The sequence below is a fragment of the Bactrocera neohumeralis genome, chromosome 3 (assembly GCF_024586455.1).
Source record: "Bactrocera neohumeralis isolate Rockhampton chromosome 3, APGP_CSIRO_Bneo_wtdbg2-racon-allhic-juicebox.fasta_v2, whole genome shotgun sequence".
Classification (NCBI taxonomy): domain Eukaryota; kingdom Metazoa; phylum Arthropoda; class Insecta; order Diptera; family Tephritidae; genus Bactrocera; species Bactrocera neohumeralis.
This window is the reverse complement of record NC_065920.1, coordinates 50,654,363-50,679,200: the sequence shown is the minus strand read 5'-3', so window position 1 is coordinate 50,679,200 and position 24,838 is coordinate 50,654,363. Positions and strand designations below refer to the sequence as shown.

At 31.0% G+C, this 24,838-nt stretch overlaps 1 protein-coding gene across 6 annotated transcripts in view; it reads left to right on the top strand.

Moving 5' to 3' along the window:
- The window catches only part of LOC126753388 (sodium/potassium-transporting ATPase subunit beta-2), a 120,149-nt gene that overhangs the window by 2,946 nt on the left and 92,365 nt on the right, over window positions 1-24,838 (top strand). For 2 of the 6 annotated variants that reach the window (XM_050464787.1, XM_050464790.1), the window contains exon 2: window positions 5,403-6,218. In XM_050464787.1, coding sequence (XP_050320744.1) covers window positions 6,089-6,218 — 130 coding nt within the window. In that variant the 5' untranslated portion in view covers window positions 5,403-6,088. Of the gene's footprint in view, window positions 1-3,530; window positions 3,549-3,588; window positions 3,731-5,402; window positions 6,219-24,838 lie in introns of those variants that run through there. The other 4 variants (XM_050464791.1, XM_050464789.1, XM_050464792.1 and 1 more) reach the window with 4 other exon arrangements.

Here is a 24,838-nt window from a genome sequence, read left to right as displayed (position 1 = left end):
TTAACAAATACACGCAAGAAGGTGTTTTTAAAGTCTTTATTTAAATTCTGCAATCAATTTTTGCTTAGCATGCAATCAAGCGCAGAGGTGAAAAACCTGCTCTGCGTGACCTAGTCAGGGTATTAATGTAAGCAATGAAAGTAGAATAAAATGCAAATCAGCTATTTACCTTAGTGAATGTTTATTGACCTAAATCAATATAAAATGAGGGTTGATTGTTGTAAAAAAATTAGAAAAAACAACGATTTTTTATTTATTAAAACTTTATTACTTAAACTTTTTGCAGGAATATAATTGAAAATCCGAATCTTTTTGAAAAGCCTTCCTACACAAACTACATACTACAATACGAAAGTTTAACAAAAAAAAACAGAAAGTTTAGAATCTTTTTAAGCGTCCTTAACAATAGTAATTGCTACGAGCTGGCTTAATCTACGATCTAGTTTCTTAATTTAGGGCTGCACCCATGAATGAAGCAGCTACTACAATGTGTACCCCCACAATTTTACGCAGCACTCATATGGCATATGATATTACCAACCGCTTTGGTACTCTTTTTTATAAAATTTTTGTTTTGTTTTTTCTACAGCTTCTAGCAAAGAAACCCTGTCTGGTCTTAACTATAAGATCCTCTGCGAGGTCAATAATAGACATTTGGTCAAAATCTCTCTAGAACTAGATAAGATGCTTGAACTTTTAGAACAAATGAAAAAATATATAGTCTTTGTTCTATTTATGAGCAAAACAATTTATGCAATTTTTTTTGTGATCTTAAATCATGAGATTTTCTTCTGTATAAAAATGTAATTATTTTTGTTTAGTGATTTTCAAATCGTTTCATAAGACCTATGTCCTCACCTACAATGCATATAACGTAACATCACTTTTCATAAGTTTACAATGAAAACTGCTCATATTGAAACAAAATTTGAGATTTGGTTATATTGGTTATACCTGACCGCTACATACAAGTATGTATATGTAATATGATGTAGAGAATCGTAAGCAATAAAAAACTAATTTTTTTAATGATACACTGTTTTGCATTTTAGTTGACGATATACTTATAGCAAATCCCTTAACATAACATATTAACAATGCTGTTTCTTTGAATAGGTTTTTTGAGTTTCATATTTCTTCCTTTATCACCGAACAATCTTTAAATCTAAAATATCTGACCTAATCTACCTTTACATAACCACGATCATTTGGGAAATAACAGGACTATAATTTTACTTTCAACAAATGTTGGTTTATGGTTCATATTTAGTTGCCATATATGTGATTCTCTGCTTATTCGATTGACTGCCTCAAAAACCTAGTCGATTTGGGTCAATGTTTACGATCGTATTTGCACTTTCGACTTCGTTCGAAAAGCAAATTATTGCATTTAGTGACCCATTTTTTCATCCAAAATATTTATATTGTATGATATATTATATTGCCGTACGACCTTTGCCGTTTGTGGCATGTTTCTTGAAGTTATTCTGCTACTAAAGCCCCTAAGTAGTTATGCAAGGGCGGAGCGGGTGTCAGGAATAAATAAAAAAAATATTTTCCTCAATGAAAAAACGATGTCACAAGAAATAGTTGTTGTAGCTAATAATTATTCATAATCTCGACCCTAGCCATATCGAGTGGCGGTTAGGCAATGTACCTACTCAGCTGCTGTTATACTATATGTACATATATGTATAGGCTCAATATGTCAGTTGCCTACTACTGTAGGCAAAAGATCGGCAAATCTTTACTTTTGCACCACGATAATTCACTATCATTGATTCTTCGTGAAACAAAATTAAACGACCAGCGGCTTTTGCTCCAGTGAAACCGTTTTGTGTCAGTGAAGACATTAAAAGTGAATCACTACGCGCATATAACAATATTTCCGAAATTAAGTTTAAAAACTATTTTGAGGATTGGAAAAAACGTCGGCACAAGCGTAATGGGGCCAAGGGAGATTACTTTGAGGGGAACGACATAGATTTTGAAGAATAAATCATGAATTTGAAAATCATGAACAAAGTCTTACTATTTTTTGCTCTTAGAAGCACTCTGCTGATGTTACATGTTGGCTCAATATGTCAGTTTTAGACCAAGTTGGTTTTGAATTTAATGGACACAGACATTGCTCTGAGTAGGTAGGTGGACTTTTGAAAATTTATAGACAGAGATAAATTAAAGAAGAATAAAATACACTTTACGGGTTTTACATTTATTGTTTTCATAGAATTTTTACATACTTTGCAAAAAAAATCTGAGGCTCTTTACGCCGATTATAATACCAGAAAATAGGAACCATGTCTGAAATTTAGGAATATAAATCTTTCAATCATTTTAGACGTTTAGACGTTAAAAATTTGAGAAAACGTAGCATACGTAATCACATTTTTAATACCATATGTACACCACGAAAGGCTATATTGACTAGAAAATTTGTTTTGAAATTTTTTATGCAATTTTATCAAATTTAATTTTGAAATTGTTTATTTATCTGTTGGGAATTTTCATTAAATTTTGCAAAATTTTTTTTTTATTGTCACTTAAAATTTTTTCTTCATTTTCCATCAAAAAACAAACTTGGGAAATTGCTTTTCATCACATGAGGAACCTCTGTATAAACTTTGAAGCGATTCGGAGAGGTGACCTAATCAAAAGTATAGCCAAAAAAAAAGTTATTAAGCTTTTCTGCACATAAATTATATAACAAAAATTGTTGGAACATCCTTCTTCTGCACTTTATTGCACCTAGGCACTTAAAAAAAAACTTTTATATTTTCACAATTTCAACATATGGCATACCAAAAATCATAACTCCTACTATAATTGGTCAACACAGGCAGTTTGAAGCTTACGCTATTATGTACTTTATAAATCAGTACATTATAGCCTGCACAGATTTGACCATACCCATGCTATGTTGCTCGACTTGCTTCCAGTATTTGGTTTTCCAGTTTTCCACCATATTCATTTTTTCATATCCTTCGTCCTTCATTTTTCGCTCATATTAAGTGTGTACGGGCTTTCGTCTGATTTTTTAGTACACACACCTATCGCGTAAGCTCTAAGCCATCTTTACTCTCATTTTAGCCATTCTCAGCTTTTCCAACTAGTTTAAACTCTCTTTTTTAGTACTTTTTTTTTTGTAATTTTTCCACATTTTAGCACTATTACCATTACCAGATTTTATCCTTTTGCATTGTTTTTGCTTAAGAAACGAGTGTTGTAGCTTTTGGTGATTCGTGTCGCTCTCATTGCTTTCGCCACATACGCCATTTCCGACAATTCGTGTATATATTGTATGACTCGTGACCATGCATGCTCTTTCTCGGTGTCTCATCGTGTATGACATTCGTTGTTGGTGTGGAAAAATTTTCAGCGTTTTCCTTTGCGGCCTCTTACACAGTGTGCACTGTTACATAATCGTAATTTCTGTGTGTGACTACAGCAGCAATAGCGGCAGGCATAAAGTCAGTCAGTTAGTCGGTTAGTAGTAGCAGTTATTTTATTGAGGGTAGCAAAGGTAGCGGCGCAGCAGCGACAGTAAAGTTTGTTGAAATTTTTTGAAAATAAAATTCTTTAGATTGTGAAAATAGTTTGGTGTATATAAAACTTGCACAACGATATTTAATTTTATTGGCAAGAAAAAATAAATAAACTAACAATGGTTTGAGTTGTCCTTGTGGAACTCATGGTATATCCTATATATATAGCGGCAAGCGTATTAACGGTAATAAAATTGTGTGAATATATGTATGTGTACAAATGTGTCATCTGATACGTGAGCGAAAATATTAAGAGTATTGACATGTTATGTGATTCCTGGCGGCTTGTTCCCAAGTGTCTAGTACTAGTTCTGAGAACATGTGCATATTTTTCATTTATATAAGTTGGCAACCAAATTCTATTGAATAAAATTCAAAGCTGACTTTGAAACTCTCGAGTTCTGCCAAAGAATAAAATAAGCTTGCGCATAGAGTTGCCAAATTAAAAATAATATGTGTTCAGGAGAACACACTAACATAAAAAATAAAAATCTCTTCAACCGTTCTCAAACATATGAAGTTAAAAATATTAGATAATTGTAATTATCACATTTAAAAATTCACAGTTATGTAGTGTTTTGGGTACAATACTATCTTAATGTACCAAATGAACAACCAATAATATGCGATTAGGTAGTATCAGCTTTTACTTCATTTGTTTATGGAGTTGATTCAAAGCTTCTTAAAATTACTAAAAATAATATTATATGTTGCATAACTTTCATATGTAGTTTCGCAAGGCTATTAACTTTCTTGTGGTGTGTCTTTTTCAAAGAAGTCCAGCTTTTGCTTGGTGGAGCCATAATAGAGACTCACGATATTCTTTCATGTGTTTTTACTATAAATCTACAAATTTCTAATTCTCTTTACTTCGATTGCGGTGGTCGACCAACTCTCACCATATTTGATAAATGTATATGTTTTCAAAACAAAATTCTATACTTTGAGCTAAAATATTACTAAGAAAAAATCTTAGAAGCTTTTTTGAAACCTTCAAGTTACCTAAATAGTAGATTAAGTAAATATTTTCTATAAATTTAAACTGCAGAAAGAATTAGTAGCTCTCTTATGAAATACTACTTTGCTGGAGAAACCTTAGAAGCTTTTTTGAAATTTCCACGAAACTTTGAATTATAAAATAAAATTTTCGTAAATTATCAGCAAGCATTATTATATAATAATATGATGTAGAAATCTTAATTTGAGCATAATTGGCGAGAAGCATTTATTCGGATTCGCTATTAGGTAATAAATGTTATTTTTTGAAAATTCTTGTCATATTGATTTTAAAAAGAGTAATACTTCACATTTTCAAGCCTGAAACATTTTTAGTTAAAAACGATGTAATATGATGAATACATAACTAGTATCCAGCAAGAAATGTTTATATATTTAGTGAAAGCTTACAATACGTATGAAAGCGCTTGAAATGAATATGTGATAAAGAATGAAAGCTGATGTGGGTATTAACTTTAGAAGTAATTGTAAAAGAAAAGACTTTGATGGAAGCAAACTTTGTAACAAGAAAAGTCGAAACTTTGTGAAAGCTCGCAAATCGAATGAAAGCTTTTGATAAGAGTATGTGATAAAGAATGAAATCTCATTGTAGTATTAAATTTAGAAGTTATTGTAAATCTATAAATTGGCAAAGACTTAACGAAAGCTAAAAAAACTTAAAAGCGCGTGGCTAACACATAGTGTGGGTGAAAGCTTCCAGCGCATGTGAATGAATCATTTGTATTTTGTGTTATGGAAAATTTAACCGTTACAAACCTTTACATAACAACATTACTATGAGCTGATGGTGGTACGCACAACTCAACTAACACAAAAACTTTCACTCCTATCCTCCTATAGGTGGCAACAGCATTGATATTCCAAATTGACGAATTGCAATAGCCAACTCGTAGTATCACAGTGAAAAATAATATTTAGAAAATATTCTAAGACGAACATACCAGTGAAAATAACCAAATAAAAAACAATAAAAATGTTTCGACCCAGTTGATTAAGAGATAAAAGAAAATTTCATAAAAAAAATTTAAGATAAATTAAAATATTTCCGTAAAATAAGAAAAGTTAAAGCTAAAACCAATAAAAACAGGAAAACTATAAAACTGCTTGTTGTTATACGAAAAAACAAAATTACTAAGCAAAAAGTTAAATATTAAATAATCCTATAAAGAATTATTTTAATGACATAGCTAATAAACTTTAAATATTACCAACAAAAATAGGCGACACAAAGAGCTAAAAATAAAATAAAAGTAAAATTAAAAACATTTGCATACCACAAAAATAAGTGTATAAAGTTAAAAATAAAAAAACAAGAAACCCTCTCAACTGCTACACGAGTTCAGTCATCGAATCGACAAGACAGTTACAATACAATAAAAAAAAAAACAACAAAAGTCGAGCAACTACAGCAGTAACAGTTAAGAAACGCCGTAGCAGCAGCCGCAGAAAAAGCAGTAGAAAATCAACCAAAAGCAACAACTTCACTAAGAGCGCAGCCTAAAGAAAAAAAGCACAAGACAGCAAAAATGGCCGACAAGAAGATAGCAGAACAATACTATTCGCCACCGCCAAAGATGGGCAAATGGGAGGGTTTCAAAAAATTCATATGGAACAGTGAAACTAGCCAATGCCTTGGACGAACAGGAGGCAGTTGGGGTAAGTACCATTAAAAGAAGAATACATTTGATTGTGCTTTTTGAAAGGTTATTGGTGAGAGCATAAGAAAAGCGTAGAATAAAGTTTTTTTACGTAATCCTCTCAAAATTTGGTAGCTAATATGCAAGCGTGGAAGGGTTAGGCCAAAAGTGTTTGCGCAAATTTTGAAGATTTTTTGTGCATTTTATTTGGTGAACTTACGGTGTCTATACACTGTACATGCATATTACAATAATGCTTATTTAGCGGTAGTTATGTAAATCAATAATTCGTGTTATTTGTATGTATCAAAGTTTATAGATAAATTTTCTACATATAAAAGCAAAATAATTGCGCTTTACTTTATATTTGTTCGGGTAAAATGTATTATCTTCAAGATATTTTTGACAGTTTTGACGTTTTGCACACGCAACTGCCAGTTATGATTTATCTATAAAGCTTATTAAACTGTTAGGCGGCTTCAATTTGACTGATAACTGTCAAAACTATCACTTTACGCTCAATAAATTGCATTTATTGTTTACGATAAAAATTGTATGGTGGTTGTGTAATAATAATAATAAAAATATAAGTGTACCTACTTGTACTTTTATATTGTCACCTTAAATGCGAAACAACGTATCATTAAAGCATGATTGATTGAGTTGTTTATTGCTTACATTATATGTAGCACAAAATTGTCAGCTTCCGCTGTCAGTTTTAACCAATATATAGCCATTTGATAACCAAAACTCAAATTTTTTGCCTTCGTCTGTAAACTTATGAAAGAAGTCTCTTTCAACATGAAGGGCGAAGTATAGAAAATCGATTTCCAGCGCAAAAATTTCGTTTGCTATATAAAAGAATGTTTGTGTTGAGTTATGGTATACTATATACTAAAAATATAACTTTTTGTTGTATTAAAAATTTAAAAAATTGTTTTTATATTTTTATTTTTTGTTTGTATTAAAAAAAATATTTTAAATTTTTAAAAATTTTTTTTAAATTTTTTTATATATATTTTTTTATATATATAATATTAATAATATATATTTCTTTATAATATATACATTATTTTGATAGAAAACCTGAAAAACTTAATCCACTCATTTAAGGGGTTATATACAGTTAGAAGGAGAAGAAAAAGTGAATTTTCCAGAATTTTTTGGAGGAAACTTTTAAATTTATTGTTCCAAAATTTTGTACACATATTATGGTATCTTTAAATTGTATTTAAATACTTAGCATTAGTAAAAATATTTATTTGGAAAGGAACTACAGCTGATCTCCGCAAGCTCCTCTCAAAAAAGACGCTTTGCGGCGAGCACTATATCTCTGAACTGAATCTTCTGAAATTAAAAACCAAACAGATTTCTTTAAAATAATGTTAAATCTAGTAATTAATTGCAGGAATAAGCAAAATATCACTTTGGTCTAAAAGTCAGTCAGAAACATGCTAGAATTTTACGGCGCAAATTAATAATTGAGTTTGGTTATCGAGAAAGAACTTTTCGAAAATGGTATTCTGCAGCGGAGAGGAGATTTTAAAGTAATTTGGTACATTTTATGTAGAAGTAGTGTGTAGTGGAACCAATGCAAGACTGATGAAAATTATTATCAATATTTTATTTTCTAAATTTACGATCTGCCGACCTTCATTAAAACTCCACTGGTCACGCACTATTAACAACTTGAAAAGCTTTACCGTAAATAGCGATTTCGAACAATAAACTTTGCATTTTACTAGTAATTTTGCAAAAATAAAAATTGCCAATACTAAAGTGAAATAAATTGCAAAATTGCATGTGAATCATGATAACTTTATTTATTTCACACGACAATTCTGGCGCCACAAGCGTAGAGACAATGCTTGAAAACAACATTGCGGGCAGTTTTAGTGAACAGATAGTTAAAGTTGAAGATAAATGTATGAATGAAATTGTTTCACGTCGGCTATAAATAACTTTCTCACTTCAGTATTTTTGATAAATTACACTACTGTTATATGCCAACAATGTGGCAGTGTTAATGCCATATCTTCAAATGTTTGAATTAAACTTTTAAGTTAGTTAATTGTTTTATTTTTCATAGATGTAATTATATGTGTTGCTAATTACTGCTATGAATTAATTGATCTGATTAATCTGTTTGCAAATATCAGATATTAAAGATTTAGGTAATTTCTGTAAATTTTAACAAGAATTATGGCATGTCGCTCTTGCTCTTTCACTCTCTTTCTCTAACTGTTACTATAACTTCGCTGAAATCTGAATACAAAACTTCAACTTCAAAGTATGATTACTACAGATCAATAGCACATATTTGTTTCGAAAATGCCCTGGATATTGCAAAGAAACCGATGGCGTTTGACAGTAAAAATTGAAAGAGCAAGATGGAGATTAGTTCTATTTCTATACTCTCAAGTAACTTAGTACAGTTTATTGACAAATTATAGGTAGGTATTATCTTTCTTTTACTTTTTTCTAAACCTTAAAGAGTGTACAAATTGTTCGTTCTGTTTATCTCATTCTCCCGGTATTTTCGGCAATCTCGGAAATTTACTACAGTCGGTAACGTTCTTTGAAATATTTCTCTCTTTGGCTTATATGATGCTAGAATATGAACTATATAGAGGTTTCATCCATTTTACCTAATAAGGACAGTTCGATTTGATATCAAAATCTCTTGTTTGATATGATCCCTTTCAACGAATTGCACACCATGACAAAGATAGATTTTATTAACAATGTCGTGGGGGTTTTCACTATTTGAACATTTATTTTTAGAAACAAATTTTTAATAGCATTAATAGAAGTCTTGTCCATCTGAAGCTATAACATTTTCTGATCATTCTGGCAATTTGTGGGTTCCATCTCAAAGATGAATCAAGCTAAATTTTTGATAGCCTGCTTGATGGCTATCGCATTCCAGAGAGAGCGTTCTGCACATACTGGCCCAAATGGTAGTCGTAAGAGGTAAGATCTCAGCTATAAGACGGATGCGACAAAACTTTGCAGCTGCTCTTTTCCAAATAGTTTTTAACCGGTCTTGCATTGTGAAGGTAGAAAGTATCTACTTCTTTCAGCAAACGCTCACTTCAATTTGCTAAGTTTTTGGTGGTAGAGTTTTCCATTACTGCTTTCATCCGGTTTCAGAAGCTATAATGTAGTATGGCGTCATAGATATTTGGCTTTGTTGTAGATTTTTCTGGTTGACCAGATTTCACATATGATTGTTTGCATTTAGGGTTGTCGTAATGGTTAAAATTTTCAGCACCAGTGATAATCCGAAAATTAATTCTTTTTGTGGCGTTTACATAGGCACATCTAATAGACAAAATCGTCTTTTAACGTCTCTAGGTTTCAATTCATTTGACACTCAATTTCATTGGCTCTGAATGTATCCGACGGCCTTTAAACCGCCGCCTGAGTTACTCGCAGAGATTCTGGCGAGCTCTTCTTGTATTTGGCAACAATCTTCATCGAGCTCTTAATACTTACAGTTCCCCATCTTCAAACTTTTTTTGACCGCCCAGCAGGTTCTCCGTCTTCCAAGTCATCTTCAAACTTTTTTGTCAAGATCGACCATCTTCATCATAAACTGTTAACAAATACAAGGTTTTCAAAAGAAACAGAACTTTTTAAATATAACTGTCTTCCACCTATTGTGGGTAAAATATACTCTTGTTGACATTTCGTAAAAATTTTAAGACTTTTAAATCGATGTTATAAAAAAGTGACCACTTTTGTCATCGGTTGTAAAATGAAAGAGCAAATATTTAATTTTGTTTTAAACTTGGGAAAACGTTAACTGAAACATTTCAAATTATGAAAAAAGTTTATGGTGACCATCTTCATAATGTGCATAAACTGTTAACAAATATGATGGACTTTCAGCGGTCGTCTTCAAAAATAATGCTGTTTGTTTTTACGTTCTAGACACACAAGGCCAAACGATTAATGCTGTGTTTTACCTTGGTGTTATGACGCGTCTTTTGTTACGCCTTCGTCGTGCTCGACCACAATCCCGTTCGGCAGGGTGCTGGCGCCTGTTGCACGATAATGCGCCGTGTCATCGGTCGACGCTTGTCACTGATTTTTTGACAAAAAACTCCATATTAACCATTAATCACTCACCCTACTCACATGATCTGGCACCCTGTGATTATTACCTATTTGGAAAACTTCATTTGCCCATGAAAGGACACTGGTTTCAGGACATATCCAAAAGGCGACGACCGATATTCTCAAGAGCATTCCGAAAAATGACCTTAACCACTCATTTGAAATGCTAATTGACCGGGCTAAACGCTGTATCGAAGCACAAGGAAACTACTTTGAATAAAAAATATAACTTTTGAAAAATATTAATTTTTTTGTTGTTTTTTTAACAGTCATGTTTCTTTTGCGACAAACCTTGTTCGCCCTACAAAAAATAATGTTTAAGGTTCTAGATACATAAGGGCATTAGCTTTACAACGTGTGTTCGGAATATTCGAATAATCGAATAATAATCAAGTTACGTCATTTAATCGCGTGAATGTAGTTATGACTAAATTCAGTCACATTTGGTAGCATTACTCCACGATTATTTTTAAAATTTTTGGTGATAATGCTCATAACATGCTTTATGGATTCTAATTATGCTAAATTACACAAGGATTTTGACACCACAGTTTATTTACGCATTGCTATAAAAACTTAATTAATTAAAAATCGGGGAATCGATGTCTTTATAACTTTCCAACCATTCAATAAAAAATGTACTAATATTTTTGTTCAACATGCCGCAGACTTAATTTAACCAAATTGGTACTATTGCATAATACTAAAGCTATCTATACTGAGCTTACCATAGAAGTTTTCTATAACCCACAATCAATTATAGCCTAGGTAGTACTACTAGTATGAAAAAAAATCCAAAATATCAAACCCCTGATCATTTTTTCCCTACCTACATGGTCTCTACAGCAAACAAACCAAATTAAAGAATTTTAGTTTGAGAAGCTCCCCAACAATCTAACTCAAACACGCATAAATATAATATCAGCATAGAAACACATACAATCAGGCATAAATATATTGGTCGCATGCGATACGCTGGCACGCATTAAATCGATCGATTGCTCGGAAAAGTATTTGTTCGTGGGGTTGCTTGGCCAAAGTTGGCTAACACATGGAGTAGTAAGTGAATACATATGTATGTACGTATGTATGGATGGGCGCATACATTCGTTTATGACAGCTGCAATTAGATTGAACACTGGTGTGGTGATTGGGGTTAACCAAAACTTTGCGCTGCAACTATGAGTGGAGTTGTTGTGCCCACTTTTATATATAAGTATGTATTAAGTGGCAAGCAAGTGGTGTATGTCGTCGTGTTGGGTTGTCACGTAACACCCATTGTATTGATGTTGTTGCTTCTAATATTGATAAGTCTGTATGTGTACGAGTACATAGTGTATAACGCTGTTGTTGTCGTATGACTAATCGTTTGATAGTTTCGTGCTTACAGCACATGACTATAAAAAATTTATGCTCCAATTTTACCTCTTACTAACTTTTCTTTGGACTTTTATTAAGTCTCCCACACTTTGTGTTTATTTTCTTTTCGATTGTAAATTTATCTATCTTTTGGGGTGCAAATTATTGTCGAGAATTATTAATGATGTCTATTTTATCGTAGATAATTTGAGGTTATATACAGATAAATGCTTATATATTCATTCGATTTGTAATTCGCAAAAGTAAAGGTGTTGGGTTGTTGTTTTTTTAACTTGATTTATTATGTAATTCCTTTTTTTCTCATAGTCAAAACCAGAAATATATAGAAACGAGTAGTATTTCTAGTCATCGAACCACTTTAGGAACAGGGTATTTCAATGTATTGCTTCAATACACCCCCTCTAGCAATGTTTAGACCTAGTGAATGCTACCTTATTGGAGCAAAGTTATATTTATAGTGTTGGATCTCAGATTTTTTAAGAAAAATAAATATATCACAAGATCTTCAAATAGGTTTGACTTACTAGCAACAAAAATTATAATTTTACTATAGTGATATATCTGAAAACATAAGATTCATAATAATCTGAAAACATAAGATTCATAACATAGAGGAGGACTTAGACTTCAGGAGCCCTTACAGCACATACTTAAGTATAGAGTAACGTCTGGTACGCGCGTGCCTTCTCCAATCTCGTTCATCAAGTTTCGTCACTGTTTCTTTTACTTCTTTACCAGGCCGGAGACCTATACTACCACTTTACTATCACCCACTCTTGTATAGAACATATTTTTCGATGACGCGTCATCAACTATTTTCAAAACATGACCAAGCCAGCTCAGCCGCTGGTTTTTTATTCGCTGGGTGATGTAAATGTTGAGGTTTAACTCTTACATCTCGTCGATTACTTGGACATAAAAGTCGTCGCCAAAACGTAAAGAGTCAAAATCTCGAATACTGAAAGTGCCAGCTCATTAACTTTTGACATCGTCAATGCTTCAGCGCCAAACCGAACTACGAGTATTTACTAGCGACTTCTAGGGTGTTAACTTTGTCGAGAGAGGCAGAGCCCATAATAGCAGCGAACCGGATCTCTCAGTTCGCAACAATGTTACTGTTCCTAATTATTTCAAAAATATAATCTCGAATTACTAGCTCATTCTCTTTCAAATTGCTATTGGTAACCTGCAGATATTTTGTTTTTCCCTCATTAATTGACAATTCCATTTTGGACCAGACTTTCGCTCGATAGTCACAAAAAGCTTCGGATTCAACCTGCTTGCTATTCCAATTTTGTCTATTTCATCGGCAAGCAGCTGGCCGGATTGGAAAAATATCGTGACTGCTCTGCGCAAATCGCCCTCCAATACGAAGGTGAAGAGGTCACAAGCTAAGGCATCCGCTTGCCTGAAACCTCGCCTGTTATTTAAAAGTTCGGAGTGGCTCGTTATTACTTTGAGGACACTGCGGGTCTTTCTCAATTCTCAATAATTTTGCAAACAAATAATGCGTCAAACACATGATCCCTTATATAGCTATAGAAAGCTGCCTTGTAATCGACGAAGAGATGGCGGGTGTCGATTTCATATTCTCGGGCCTTTTCCAGGATTTGCTATGTGAATATTTGTTCAACTGTGAAACGACTACTTAAGAACTTACAAGGTTTAATCAGTTTGGTGGCAAGTAGTTTCAGACTTTCTTTCTTGCTGGACAAGAACCTTGCATGTATACAATATACATTCGTGCCTTCGAGAAAGGATTTTGTGGGTAGTAGTATCAAATGTGTATGTATACAATTTTTCATTATACGAAATTTCCACCATACACACCATTCAAATTACAGTAAACACAAATAGAATATATGCATAGGTGAATATACATTTTCGTACGTTTTTGTGGTGTTAAATAGAAAATCAATGCTAACCTCATTCCTATGGACTTGAATGCCAAAACACCAGCTACAAAATATTATTGATATAAAACATTTTGTTGTTGTAGGTATTACACTTGTGTAACTGTTTATACCCAAAACATGCAAAATAATAGTTTTCGGTTAGGAACTTGTTAGTGTTGGTATAATCAAATTGAAAAACTTTTTTGGCAGCCGAAAAAGAAGTCTGCCTTAAGACAACTCAATATTATATGTGTGGTTATTTACCAAACATATGTACTATATAATATATTTGAAATTACTACTTTGCGAGTAAATGGTTACAGCCTGGCTATCGTGCTTAACAACTACACTTGCTATACTCTCACAACCCCAACTAGCAATATAACCGCTTGTAAATATGTATGCACTCTTAAGTAGGTTAAAATCGTATTGTATCTGCTGTAATGCTACGTGCCATTCTTGTCATGCTATTTAGAAGTTTTTGAGGACGTCTTGTTGCGCTTATTCTATTCGTAGTTGAAAACTATGGAAAAAATGAAAATAATGTTCAAAATTATGTAACTGTTTACGTAACCTAGATGTAGTGGAGGAGATAAGCGCAAGTCTACGAATGTAATGTTAGGTGTAACGCGTTATATCTACGCATTATTGGTGTATGTGTAAATAGTATGTAGTAACTGATTCATAGTAAACCATAGCCGTATAATAAAAAGCTAAAGTTTTCTCTTTCTTTAAAAAAAAAAAATTATGGCAATCCTTAGCGACAAGCACTAATATTTCAATATGTATTTAATAAATATTTTTTATTTCTCAAACGATAAATTTTCCTGAATATTAAAATGGAAATATTGAGTGAAAAGTGGCAACATAGTAAAAACAGATTTTTATAAACACTGCATACCTCAATAATTGAGTTTTATTGCTACTAGACAAATAAATTAAAATTATTTAAAATGATGGGGGAAAACTTTGTTAAAATTCTTCAAAAAAATTTTATTATTGAAAAAACAAAAAAAATTGCTTTTAAAAAAATATTTTTTATTTGCATTTGGAAAAATATTTTTTTTTTCGATTTTAAGAAAAAATATTTTTTTCAGTATATTATGGATTTTTTAATAAAAAGTGTTTCTTTAAAAAGTATTTTTTCCTAAAAACAAAAAAAAAATACTTTGTTTTTTCAACACAAGAGTTAAATATTATAATATGTCAAGCAGTTTTTAAACACTCTAATATACTTAGTTTTTTTTTAATAAAGCATTCGATATTTTGATGGTTTTCGAACGCTTTCAGAAATTTGAAACTATAAATTTTTATTAAAATTTTTTTTCAGATGACAATAATCTGTATTAAGGCTGGAATAAGCTTATTTAATATTCTTTCCAAATTTGTTTTATTATTAAACTAAAAAATTGAAGAAAAGAATACACGTTAAATGTACGTACAGAGAAGGATATAATATCTATATAATATTTTCTAAAAAAAATACATTTTTTACAATTCTAGTATAGTCGAAGTGTTGATCTTAATAATATTTTTTCACTTATAATAACCTTTACTACTGACGCTCGAGAATAAGGCGTTCTACTAAAAATTAGAATTCGGAATTAGAACAAAGTTCGTACCAAAGATATAGAAAAACCTTGAAAGTTGCTGTGACATATTAAAAGAAGGCGGTTTTTGGAAACTTAAAAAAATTAAATGCAAGACTACACAGTAAAATTTTGTTAAAAAAAATTAAATGTTTTTCGATTTACAAGCGATCTTCGAAAAGTCCTCCACTGCTGCAACGATTCCGACCTTCTCCGTGCCTGAAATTTGAGTAGGTTACTTTTAAAGGCATAGCTTGACGAAATATATGTATATATTTTTTAATTTTACCACATGTTTTACCTTTAAACGCGGAGGTTCAGAGCTATTCGCGCTAGTTTTAAACTAAAATTGGTTCATTTATATATAAAATTAGTTTTATAAATTGAATGAGAATTATAAGGAAATAAAATACATGAACGAAATTATTCCAATTGTTAGGTATAAATGCGCTTTGCATATGAATACATTTTTATTAATATATTTATTAAATAGAATTTATATTTGATCACTGTTGGCAATAAAGTATCCGGAACTGATTATTATGATACTTCAAAGTGCTGAACTGACGGTAATAATTTTCCTTTGCTAATTGAAAAACTTTCTCTACGAATTGCTCTAAACTTTTGCGTTCCATATTTGTTGCTAAAACACCTCGTCAAGGTAACAAATGCAAACAAAAGCTCACAAATCTAACAGCTTCACAGTCACTGCGCTTGCTAATTAGTGTGCACTTCAATGCAAAAAAAAAAAAGAGAACAACAATATTTAATTATGAAAGTTTAAAGCGCGATTTCAGGCGTAATTGCTATGTGAACCTATAAAATTGTTTCTGTTGATTTGCAACAAGTTTGAATGACATTTATTTATTTATATTTTGTTTAATTATATGTGATTAAAACTGCTGAGTTGGAAAGTAGAAGTTGAGTGCTGAAGTATAGGGTCTAACAAACTGCATATTTCAACTGATTTTAAAGGTAAACGTAAAGAGAAAACCGGGTTTGTGGCTTCGTTTAACTATTATGTTTATAATGTTGTTTCATTATTGGCACATGTAGTATATAAGTATTAGGTAGTATCATCTAAACGAGTTGTGCACTTTCGACACCTTCATATATAATCTAGCTTGATTATAATTTATTTCTACAATCATCCAACACTATTGAACTATTTTCCCGCTGTATGTAGAGGTTTATGCTCATCCAATGCGTGTCGCATCGATAGAAACAAATAGTAGTCGGAAGGCACCAAGTCTGGTAGATACGGCATGTGGGTAGCAGCTAACAGCCAGGTACTTTGATGGATCTTGAAGCGTTCTTTACTTCTTACATCAAAATTATTATCTCTGAAACGTTGAAACCTTCTTATACATGTTGTTTCTGATAAGAGTATGATCTTCATACGTCCCGACAAACATTTTAAACATCAAAAAGATCTTTGACATGGAATTCAGAAAAATCTTTGAATCAGATGAGAGGGTCTACGTTATTGAAATGATAAAGACTTGTGAGTATTTCGGAACTTATAACAGCTCTCTATTAAGAATAAAAATTTCAAAGATATGATTCATAAGTACATCTAATCAAATAATAATTTCATAAGTACATCTGATCAAATATAACCCGGACTGAACTTCATTATCACCTTCAAAACCAATAAAAGCATACCTAAACTTAATTTAATTTTCCTTACACTTGATATAAGCCTTGGTTGGGATAGCTTTCATGCCTTTACATTTTTTTTGGTTTCGGTTCCTTATGCGTTTGATGAATGTATGTTGTTAAGTATCTGTTTTGCGACTTCTACTTGATGTCGTTTTTGTGAAAGATTCAGGTCCTTTGGTGTGAGCCTAGCATTGGAACTCTTCTTATCCGAAATGTGCTGAGTTAATGGACGATTGGTATGAGACAAATTTTCGATGACTTCCTGACCTTCTCACTGAATACTTTGTGCCACTTACATAATTATTTGTGTTTGTAATAAAGTAAACTCCCGAAAAACACTTCAGCAACATTTTGAATCCGTAGCCATAGAAAATTTATAGTAAACTCCTTGTTTAATTTTTTTGCCATGCTAAAAATATCCAAAAACAAACAACTGCTAAACTTACTTTAATTGACACATAGGGGTCAAATTTCACACGAACATAAGAAATAAGATACCAATGTGGGAAATAACTTTATCGATACGGTTCTCACGCGCAGTTTATATGGACCAGCCCGGATCAAATTTGTTCAAATCTTACATATACACTTCTGAGTCTTGAAAAATATTAGCTTCAGATACACAAGTACAAAAATTTTTAGAACTGCTTCTAAAAATAGATTTTAAATCAGGATAACTGCCAACCAAGCGATAACACATAATTTAATGTCGACCATAAAGAAATCAGGAAAAAGGCATTACATGGCGAACAAGCATGATGCAAGCGATTCGAAATGGGAGACAAAAATGGAAGGAGATAATCGCCATCAGCTGCAGCAACTCATTCGATTGGAAAAATACCACTGCAGACGTCAGCAATATAATAAATAATGCAATTAGCTTGCAATCAATTTTGCAGACCGCACTGCGATCAGCTGCAGGCAACTGCAGACATTACAGTGTGCCCATTTAATATTTGTACATGTGTGTATGGTATACAGAACTCTGGTTAAGCAATTTATTTTCACCGCATTCTTTCTTGCAACAACTACAAATATACTTTGTTATACTTCAATGCAATTGGTGACATTTTTTACCAACAACAACAGCAACTAAGGCTTACTCAATGCCACGTAGTTATACGGCGTTACTTTTTTGAAGTCGGCTGCTGTAGTCGGGATACAACTGTGAGATATATAATTGGACAAGATGAAAAGGATGTCAGGCAGCTGGCGCTGATAGATCGATTTCCATGCATTATTCGTGATTTTTCCGAATGAATGGACCGTCGTGATAGGCAAAACTGGGAGAGAGTAGGGAGAGCATACTATATAAGCAGTCATGGACGGTGGTGGATATTTAATTTCAGCATTACAAATAGCTGCAGTCAATGCCAGGGAAAAAATTGGCTTGCAACTGTTGGCCATGAACGTCGGAAATAGAAGAAGAAATGCCTTGAATTCCATTGAGGCGTAATGGAGCTGAGAGGAAACAGGAAGTTGCAAGTGGAATGCAATGTAGAGCGGGTGAAAATTGGCCCGGAAATGTAGTCCACTAAATTTACATGAAGAACAATTTGAATAATTGCCACATTTTTGCATAGCAGAAGTTGCTAAATTACTCGAATGCCGCGCTAACAATTCGTTTGTAATTGGAGTGGAAGGACTAAAAATATACATATGTAATTGTTAGTCGTTTTAGTTAATGACGGGAACTCTTTTGCCAAAGGAAAGAAATATGATGATGGAAAGGAAAGCGAATTATAATGAATGATGTTTCTAAAGTATAGAAGGATAGGATAAAGCGAGTTTAGAATCTGCATGGTTAAACAAAATTGAATAAGAAAAAATTTCTTCCGATTATTTAGAACAGGATGTAATAAATATAGGTTATATTAAAATTGAAAGAAAATACAATTATTAAAAAAGTCGTCAGTCAGGAGAATATATGATTTCATAGGTTGGGAAAGGGTTGAATCGATGGGGAGATAAATTGAATAAAAAAGAAGGAAAATTAAAACAAAAATATATTTGATAAAAAGTAATGCTATTTATTACTCTTTATTTATGTCTACACTGTTTGCTATTATGATGGACAGAATTGAGTTGACTGATTCAACCATATTACTGAGTCTATATGCATTTCAATTTCCTAACATCCATACGGATTTTCGGATACTGAATCTGATTAGTAGAGAATTTCAACTAATATTCGCCTATTCTTACTAAACTAATTTAATAGCATCTACTTTGTCAAAAAAGTCTTGCGGTATTTTCGCTAGTTGGCGCTGAAAGCGCGTAGTTCTAGTTTTATTCGTCGCATCGGGTCATGCTATACCTTTTTGGAAAGCTCATTTCACGTGCTAACACGTGTTTGATTGACTGTCGTTTCTTTTAAGTCGTTCGTGAGTTATAGCATCGCAAACATGGCGCAAAATAAAGAGAAAATACGGCATATTTTACAGTACTACTACGATAAAGGCAAAAATGCATCTCAAGCCGCCAATAAAGTTTGTGCAGTTTATGGACCCGATACAGTTTCCATTTCCACCGCACAACATGGTTTCAACGTTTTCGTTCTGGTGTAGAGGTGGTCGAAGATGCGCCACGCTCCGGAAGGCCTGTCGTCGAAAATTGCGATAAAATCGCTGAATTGGTCCAAAGAGACCGGCATAGTAGCAGCCGTAGGATCGGTCAAGAGCTGGGCATGAGTCATCCAAAATTCATTTCAATTTCAATAAAAAAAAAAAAAATCAATAAAAATACCGCAAGACTTTTTTGACAACCCATTATATTGTTGAGAAAATGATGAAGTCTACATCCAAAGGATCTTTGACATGGAATTCAGAAAAAAATTTAATTAGATGAGATCCTACTTCATTCAAATGATAAGGGTTCATGAGTATTTTAGAACTAGTAACGGCCCTATATATAGAATAAAAAAAAATTATTATAATTTCATAGGTAGCTATATAAAATAAAAAAAATTAAGATACGATTCAAAAGTAGGTACATTTAGCTTCCAAATATAAATTTTTCGATCCGCTTAGGAAAAAATTCTATAGCTGAAATCTCTTGGATTTTAAAGGAATAACATACATACATAATTTATTTTGAGTTGTGTATTTTACTGTGGTAAATTGAAAAAGTTGTATTATCTTATTACTATTAATAGCCAGTAAAATTTCCAAAAAACCAGTAGAAACTAGTAGAAGAGGACACAAGTTGAAAGCGTAAAAAGCTGAGGGAGCTACTAGTCCCTGTTAGTGAAATTTCTACTATCAGAAATAGCTAAATCATTAAGAAACAGCTGTTAAAGTATAAAACAAGAGATTTTTTTCCATTTTCGTTATCCGTTTTGCGAAATAACTGACAATTTTTTCGATATCTAGTAGCTTATAACCTGCCAAAAGATCAATAACTTTGTATTATAGACTGAACATAATTTTTATCCGCCATATAAACTACGTGCAAAAAAATCAGTCACAATTCGGCTAGAATATGGGGCGCATTCAGGTCTTTTGGTTCGAGTCTAGCATTGGCGTGCTTTATACTCAAAACATTAACGAAAATGTGTTCAGTACATTCATAAAAGAAGTTTAGATCATCTGCTATCTCTGTGTCTGCTCCCATATTTTTCGACAAATTTGGAGATCTGTTAGTTTTAGATTGGCTCTGAAAGATTTTAGATTTTGTAAGAAGCTTAAGTATAAAAGTTTTGTGACGGAAACGTAATATCACATGGACGTTCGCTATTTGAAAGTCAAGTTTTTTTGCTGTCCACAGATTCGGTAAAGCACGACATCGATATACTATTTCCTTTCTAAGTATGAAACTTATACCCGAATTGAGATGAGATTGATGAATCGATCAGCAGTGATACTTAGAGCTTTCCGTTAGAGTTCGTGTTTTTTTTATTAAGTTTGTTATAAAAGTATTTTATATTCGAAAATCATTATGAATTCTATAAATATTGTTTTATTATTTCCTCGATGAAATACATATCTGTGGATGGGAAAGATTGCTTTGCGTAAGCAACAAAACATTTTTAACATTTTAATCTGAGTCAGAATGGCTTTTCTAATGAAATATATAGTTTATGCCTGCTAAGTTACTATAACAGCACGCTTCAAGAAATTGTGAAGATTTTCGACGAAAGTACGTAGTACTTATATTTGTTATTACTTGTGGCGAAACTTATTCATAGTGGAGGGTTTACATTTATAGTGCGACAGAAATGCATATTTCATATCAATTTTTTCGGGCAGAATTTTTAATTCCAAACTTTGTAATTTTTATTAATTTATTTATGATATAATTAAATTTATGCAAAATACACTTTTAAGTATAACATTTTTCTTTATTTTTTACAAAATGTGTTTCTGTTCTCTAAATGAATAGGAATGAGTTTCATTGGAATTGCATATTATTGGAAATTAAATTAAACTTTTGCTTGTGCTCTGAAAATGTAATTTTCAATTCACATTTGAAGAACACACTTGTAATCACATGTTGGCATACTATGTACATTTATACCCGCATATGCACATACTACATGTGCGTATGTATATATGTATGTATGTGCTTGTGTATACAAATTTGTGTGCGGAATATTTCTTTATCAAATAATAATTAATTCCATTGTAAACAAATGACTTTGGTCGTAACATATAAATATGTACTTATATATATGTATGTACATACATATATATTGATATGTATACATATGTATGAACGTTTTTCGATTTAAGCAAATGTAGTTTATTTACAATAGTAACATGCCTCACTAAAGTAAAAACCGAAAGAAATGTGATTTAGTTTTTAATTAAAAACTAAAGCAGTAGCTTTTAAACCAGAATATATTTTTGTTTACATTCAAGGAATTTTAATTCATGAATTGTAAAAATAATTTAAGATTATCATTGCTTTTGCAATCTCTGCTCCCAATAATGAAAACTTCAGTAAATTTTATTATTTCTCGTCAATTCAACTACTACATCTGTACAAACAGTTACATATATGTAAATGTAAGTGTATTAGGATGTCTCAATATTAAACATATTTTTATTTAGTACAAAAAACTCTAAATTTTGAAACTAAAAAAAAATTACTAACTTTCAAAAAGTAAAAAAATACGTACTTCATTTTCGAAATGTTGAACTTTATTTTTTTTTCTCTACCTCCAAAAATTTATATTTCATGATAGAATTTACTAAATTTTTTCAAAAAGAAATTTGCAAAATTTTCCAAAAAAAACATTTAAATTCTTCGAATATTAAAAAAAATGCTAAGTTTTCCAAAAAAAAAATATATTAAATATTAATTTTTTTTTTAAACTTTCAAATATTTTTACTGACGTCAAAAAATTCAAATGTAAAATTTAAATTACCATTAAAAAAAGAAGAAATTTGCTAAATTTTTAAACAAAATATTGAAAATTAATGTTTTTCTGAAACTCTCAAGTATTTCTATTTGATGTAAAAAATTACTAAATTTTTAAAATTAAAAAAAAATTAAATTACTAAATTTTTAAAATTTCCAAAAAATTAAAATTTCTAAATAAAAAAATGAATTGGAATTAAGCCAGAAAATTAAAAAAAAGAAATATGCTGGATTTTCAAAAAATTTTGTATATAATATTTTTCTTACCCTATCAAATATTTATGTATGTATGTTATATGTATTTGATGCAAAAAATTACTAAATTTTGAAAGTTTCAAAAAAAAAAATTGAAATGAAATTTGAAAATTTTAATAAAAATAAATTTGCTAAATTTTCAAAAGTAAATATTAAATTTTATTTGTTTCTGAAATTTTCAAGTATTTCTATTTGATGTAAAAAATTACCAAATTTTAAAAATTTTAAAAAATTAAATTTTCTAAATTTAAAAATAAATTGAAATTATGCCAGAAAATTAAAAAAAAAGATATGCTAGATTTTTAATAAATGTTGTATATAATTTTTTTCTTAACCCCTCAAGTATTTATATTTCGTACAAAAAATTATTAAATTTGGAAAATTTACAAAAAAAAAATTTAAATGAAATTTGAAAATTTCAATAAAAATAAATTTACTCAATTTTCAAAAGTAAATATTAAATTTTAATTTTTTTGGTAAACTATAAATTCCATTTGAAGTAAAAAGTTTTGAAAATTAAAAAAAAAAATTGCAAAATTTTCAAAAAAAATATATATGTATGTATTTTAATCTTTTTTCTAATACACTCAAATATTTCTATTTTATGTAAAAAATTACTAAATTTTTAAAATTAACAAATACTAGAATATTAAAAAATTTTTAAAGTTTAAAAAAAAAATTTGCAAAATTAAAAAAAAATGTATCTTAATTTTTTTTTCTAATAATCTCAAATATTTCTATTTGATGTAAAAAATTACTAAATTTTAAAAATTAACAAATACTAGACATACAAATTTTAAATTTAGTAATTTTTAAATGGCTCTAATTACTCCTCTTGCAGAGATAATCATACTTTGCCTTATTCTCAAGGACTTAAATATAAAATTAGAAATTTTTTTTTCTAAAAAAAAAAATAATTAATCCTGTGTAAATTCAATTTTAATTAAAAAAAAACCTTACTTAAGATATAAAATAAAAATGGGGGATTCCAGGATGTTTGGAGAAGAATTTTTCACATCAAATAGAAACAGTTGAGGTGATAAGAGTTGAAAACAAGAGAAAAAGAAATTTTAGTAGAACCACCCTAATGCATATTAAACATATGTACATGTTATATGTATGTAAACATGTTCTTGTAAATAATAAATTTTAATTAAATGCCAATAGTCTTCATATCCACTCTCAGTTTCATATACACGGTTATTTGCTCTCTCATACTCACTGCATTTTCGCCGGCCTTTCCATACACGTCATTGACATTGCAAAAGTTTATGGTATGTATATGTACACATATATGTATATACAATTATGTGTGTAGATATAAAATATAAATAAATTGAATATCAGTCGGCAATGCGCCACTTAATTGTTGTCAATTAAAATGCGTCAGCAAACGAGAAATTAGCTGTTTGACGGCATTATAATCTATATATGTAGTATAAAATAAACAATAAATGATTTGAAATTCTATAAATATGCGCACAAATAGTTACAGATGTCTGGAACTATTACGAAATAATCTGGATAATTATATAGGTTAGTATTTAAATAAAGCAAAGACGGCTTAGTTACACTACTCAGAACTCAAGAGAAGGTCTGAAAAGATTTTAATGATCTTTGGAATGCTTTACATTGTATAAATGAAATACGCTAAAATACTGGCTAAAACTAAAGAAAATAAATGATAAGAATCACTTCGAAAAATTCATCAATTTATTCCGCGTGACAGCATGGCATGCGCAGAATTTCGTGAAATGTATAATGTATAACGCGTAGCCTTTGCATATGTTTCAGCTCTATAGTTTTTTGACACACTGTCAGCTGGGAAAACATGAGAAGCTGTAGTGGATTGTACGTCGCTGCTGTCAAAGTGATAAGCTTTACACAAAATTCTCAACTTGACACCGCAATACCAGAATGATATGGAAGAGAAAGACAAAGGTATGCACCTTCAGCATAAAAAATATGAAAATAAATATGAAACAGCTTTTACTGTCGCAATTGAAGGTAGCTGTGTGCAAATACCATATCACAATACTGCGAAATACCGAGGCATGACCCTGGACACAAAACTTAGATGGAGTGCACATATGTATCAAAAAGAAACAAGAAGAATTAGAAATAAAATTCAGAAACATGTATTGGCTATTTGGTAAAAACTCTGCATTAACCAACAAATAAAAAAATTGTAGTCTACAAGCAGGTGTTCAGACCAGTTTGGACTTATGGGATACAACTTTGGGGCTGCTCAAGCCCTAGCGTTGTTGCACAAATCCAGCGATTCCAAATTAAATTTATATGATATTATATTTTTAGAATCGATGCGGTTTCTCCGAAACGGTTGGATCATTCAGCTTAAAATTTTCACACGACCT